A 5,025-nucleotide genomic window follows, 5' to 3' on the forward strand; every position below is an offset into this window, starting at 1 on the left:
CCGCGCCCGCCCCGCCCCGCGCCGGGCCCGCCCTCGCGGCCACCTGGCCCTCGCGTCCACGACACGCGCGCCCGCGGCCGCCTGCAGGCGCGCGGCATCAGCTTTCCGGAAGCAGCCGGCCCACCGGAGGAGGAGAGCGGCGCTATGTATATAGGCGCGCCCGGCCGCCGGCCGCGCACCCAGCAGCCCGGGGCGCAGCGCCTCCTCCCGCGGGACGCGCGCGCCTGAGGCCTCCCGCCGCGGACCCCGCGCCAGGCCGGCCGAGCACTGCTATGGGAGCCCCGGCGGCGCGCCACGCACCCCCGACGGCCGCGTGAAGCGCCCGGCTCTGCCCTCCGTCCCCAGGCCGCTCTCCGGCCGCCTCCCCGCCCGGTCCTCCTCGCCGCGCGGGCCGGGAGAGGCACGCTCGGAGGCGCCCTCGCGAGTAAGTGCCGCGCTCCGGGGACCTTCGGCCCCCTCCCCTGCGCCGGGCTGCTCTCCTCGGGGCCTGCGCGACGCCCTCGGCGGCGGAGCGGCCGTCCGGGAGGGCGCGGGCGGAGCGGGGAGATGCAGCTGACGCCCGTTCCGCTCTTGCAGGTCCCGGCGGCGGCGGCACGATGCTACGGAGGCTGCTCCAGCGCTGGAGCGTGCTGCTGTTCCTGCTCGGCTGCGCCGTGCCCTCCCGCGGGCGCTCGCTGGAGGGGCTCGGCCGCAGGCAGTGAGTACCCGGCCGGGGCGGCGGGCTGGGGATGCCGGCCGGAGTCAGGCGCGCTCGCCGGCCCCGGGTACCGGCCGCCGGGGGGACCTGGGGACCCCCGGGGCCCGGGCTCCAGGCCGCCCTGCTGTGCCCTGACCCACCCACGGGGGCTCGCCACCCCGCGGGAAGCCCGGGGAGTCAGGAACCGTCCCGTGCTCTGCGGGAGCGCGAGCGCGCGCGCGGGGAAGTGTCTGAAAGTGGAGGCGGTTTGTGTGTGAGAAGCGAAAACCCTGCGACTAGTTGCACTATGAATGAGATAGTTTTAAGACTTTGAGCGGGACCGTGTTACATAACGAGGCGCATTATGTAATTTAGTAGGAACAACTTTTTGGTGGCCAACTTCCAGGTCCGGTATCAACGCGGTTCGGGAAGGCGGCCGTGCTCGCCCTGCGGGCTGGAAACGTTCTTTTTCCTGGAGTTACTGCTAACAGCCCTTTAGCCCCGAGCTGAGGTACTCACCGCGGGCGGAGAGCTCGCGCGGGCATCCTCGGAGGGGGGCTTTGTGCCGTTTGTTTTGAGGGTGCGGCTGCGAGAAGCCTGCGGCTGAGGAGGGCAGCAGACATCGCGCCCCTTGGGGGACTCGTGGGCACGCTTGAGTCTCGGGACTGTGGGCTCGGCAGTTCACCGTGTGCACGACCTGCCCCCGGCTGCCCTCTGAGCACGGGCTCCACCCGGGATGGGAGAGCCGTAAGGTTTAAGACCGAGCGTGCGGCTCCGGGGAAGGCGTCAGGGACTCGCTGGCCTCGGAATGGAAGCGGCAATATCTGCCTGATATTTACAGGCGGCTTCCCGGGGCTTCTTGTAAACTCCCGGAGGGGCACAAAAAGGCGACTGTTCCGCGCCTGCTTTAGGTCTATTCTCATTAGCTCGGCAGAAAATCTTTAAATGAAATTACTTTAGACATGTCTGGATCTTGGCCGCAGAAGGAGAGGCTGTTCCGAGTCCCCCGCAGCGAGCGGCTGCGATAGGGCCGCACGGTCCCAACAGGGCTCTGCTGGCGCCATTCCGAAAACTCTTCGGACTTTTCGCTCGTTTTGAGACTTGTGTGAAATTCAATTACCCAACATCCAAATATAAATACAGATGAACTGGATTTTTTATTTAGAAAAAGAGCACACTCGCATACTGTATTTATTTGGCTAAGAATTTCTGTCTTGGAACAGAGCCAACTTTTTCTTTACAGTTGCCTAATACCTATTTTCTCTTTTGAGAGAGAGTAAATGAGCCATGCTTGAGTCTACGGTGACAGCATAAAAATAGCAGCAGCGAGCTGTCCCTGCAGCTGCTTTAACTCTGTCTTTGTTGCACCTTACAGAACTGCCGGTTGGAAACCACCTGGCAGCTACCGAGTCTGTTCTAGGTCTGTTTGTAGGTGAAATGTAAAATGTAGTTGGATGCCCACACTCGGCTAAGATTGTAAAACTAGAGACACTCACATTCCCGATGCCTAACGGCTCATCACATTACAAGTGAGGCTTTTCAAGGGAGTTGAAATCATCAAAGCCAAAGGAGGTTTGTTTCTTTAACGCATTGTTTTTGCATGTGTGCTGGACAAAACTTTTCCCGAGTGCTCCCCAGGACCAGGCTAGCTCCTCGAAAGAAATTCTAGTTTACCATCAAACCCTAATACCCAATTTTAGGGAGACTGCGTAAGATGTATCGATTATACTTCAAGCTAGAGACCAGTACCTTTTTAGAGGCCAGGGACCACGGTGGGTGAGTGTAAGTCCTAGCTCATGAGCAAGGCGGCTACTGGAAAGTTGGGGTGGACAGATGTTGCTTCTCCATGTTCCTCAGCGAGGGAACCCCGGGAGGTGGAGAAGCCAGAGCGTCGCTGGCTGTGAGCTTCGCCCAGATTGGGTCTATTCCACATGATGAAGGAATAGCTTTCTCCTGAGTCACGGGGCTTGGAAGGGAGTTCTGTGAGTCATGGTAACTAACACCCTAACCCTGTCTCCTCCGTGGACCACAGAACTTTTCTCAGTGCATCTGCGAGCCTCACATTAGAAATTTCCACCCCTGCTGTTCCTCCATTCCTTGACAGCCCTGAGAAACTTCATTTCCCTCCTTGGACACTCCCTAGAGAGAGGCTTTTCTTTCCTTCTAGCAGAACAGCTATGTTTTGACTGAAGTACAAGCTATCTCTGTTAAACATTTTGCCCATTTTTTTCTTTGTTACAATAACGAAAGATGATAAGGCATAGTGCTCTTATGTTTCCATGCCTGCCCTTGGGTTTGTGATCAGATCCCTGCGGGCCACTGTGCTATGGCATGTTTCCAGACATCCTGACAGATAATGACAGATGCCGTACTGGCAGCTAAATGTAGTGATAACTACGTTGAAAACCCCTTAATTTATTTCTCACAACCAAGATCTACCCATTTGTTCACGACAATTATCCGTGTCATCTTTTATATTATTTGGGAAGTAGATCATTTTATGGACCTTATTTCCCATTGATGAGAAGAGATATCAGTCTGTTCTTTCACGCCTCCAGCACAGTTTCCCAAATAGCTATGTGTGCTCGCAGGGTCTTAAAGGCAGCCATCTCAAAGATAGTAAGTATTCTGTCTAAGCGTATGTAGGAGCAACCTCTAAGACCATCTGTGTTTTCCAGGCTCGGGAGGTGTCTTGGGGGGGAAAAGGCTTGGCTCAAATGCAGGAAGCTCTGGGCTCAGTTCCCAGCACCGTGTAAGCCAGACGCTGTGTGCCTACTAACCCCAACACTGGGAGGCAGGGGGCAGGACGATCAGAGGTCAGCGGTCATTCCCTGCTGCAGGGCAGAAACACAGACACACACACACAAAAAAAAATTTAAATGTGTTTTCTACTACAACAACAGTATCTTCTCAAAAGAAGATTGGGACCGTGTACCCCATGGAAGAGGTACCAAATGCCATGCTACTTCCATTCTACAAAACACATGGAAAGCACAGATCTGGAGCTGTGACGGTGCCGCAGCTGGCGGCCGGCTAAGGCAACAGACACCGTGCCGGCTCAGAGGCAGGGGCAGTGGTCACTTGATTCAGACAGACCAGCCGCTAAAGGTCTGTCTCCAAGCTTAGGTCGAACTGAGCTGTGCAATAAGCTTGACACAAGGACATCAGCCAGGAACTAGGCAAGAAGGAAAAGTCCCCAGAACGATTAATTATCAGCAAAAGTTTCTTTTTAATGAAATATTTTGGCACAAGATGCTGGAGCGTGGTGCTTTGAAAGCCACCGCTAGAGCCGTCCTGTCCCTTAACACGTTATTAGAGGACACAAATACATTGTACCCAGACCTCAAATTTGTAGACTATTAAAAGTTTCCAGATTACTGACTGTTACCAGAGTAAGAAGATTTTAATCTATTTGCATGTGGCACCTTCAGAAAGGAAGGGAGCCTCCTTCATGCCTCATTTAAACCAGGCTCCTGTTAAATTCCTTTCCATGAAGTCATGTCTTTTTTTTTTTAAAGCAAACTGTATGACTTAAAGTCAGTCCCCATACCAAAATACTGCAAGGCAGGTGGCATTCTGACCCCGCTGCGGCCCACAGTAAACCCAGCTCTGAGAGTCGCACCTCCTCTCTTTGCTTTGGGTATAGGTGTCTTCAAAGCTCAGCATCAGCATCCGTGTGGTCCAGCCCACTGCATGGGGCTACGCTGCGGTGCCGCACGCTTCGCTCCCTCCTGTAGCACTCGCTGCTGCCGTACTTGGGCGTGAGGACATTAAAAAGATAACCTCCTTCCAAGAACCAGAGCCCTGCTCTGTGACCTCTCCTCACCTCATCGCCACACCTCATGCTTCCCATCTGTAAAATGGTCCTAACGATGCTGTTTCCCGCTCTCCCGCTTCTCTGATGGGTTGATAAAGTCCTATTAAAAAGGAGAAAGGGCCCCAGACACTCTTGTGGAGGTGACGTAAGGACACTCAGGACATGGGCCTGTGAAACATGCTCAGGAACTTCTGAAGAGAAGCTGTGCCAGAGAGCCAGTCCACTGCTAGAAACTGAGCTTTCAAAGCTTTAGATGGCGGTGCACAGCCCAGGAGGATGAAGAAGGGGAGGAGAGGGAGAGACAGAGACAGAGGGGGATACAGAGACACAGAGAGGGGGGAGACAGAGAGACAGAGACAGAGAGAGGGGGGAGACACAGAGGGAGAGGGAGAGAGACAGAGACAGAGAGAGGGGGAGACACAGAGACACAGACAGGGAGAGACAGAGAGGGGGAGACACAGAGAGAGAGGGAGAGACAGAGACAGAGAGAGGGGGAGATACAGAGACACACAGAGAGAGGGAGAGACAGAGA

General features: G+C 55.5%; 1 protein-coding gene across 1 annotated transcript in view; it reads left to right on the forward strand.

Moving 5' to 3' along the window:
* The first annotated feature begins 394 nt into the window (after nt 1-394).
* Nucleotides 395-5,025, forward strand: part of Pthlh (parathyroid hormone like hormone) — a 10,425-nt gene continuing 5,794 nt past the window's right edge. The window contains exons 1-2 of the mRNA XM_055605666.1: nt 395-424; nt 577-697. Coding sequence (XP_055461641.1) covers nt 597-697 — 101 coding nt within the window. The 5' untranslated portion in view covers nt 395-424; nt 577-596. The remainder of the gene's footprint in view (nt 425-576; nt 698-5,025) is intronic.

Source organism: Psammomys obesus, unplaced genomic scaffold (assembly GCF_907164565.1).
Source record: "Psammomys obesus unplaced genomic scaffold, mPsaObe1.curated_primary_1811, whole genome shotgun sequence".
Taxonomy (NCBI): domain Eukaryota; kingdom Metazoa; phylum Chordata; class Mammalia; order Rodentia; family Muridae; genus Psammomys; species Psammomys obesus.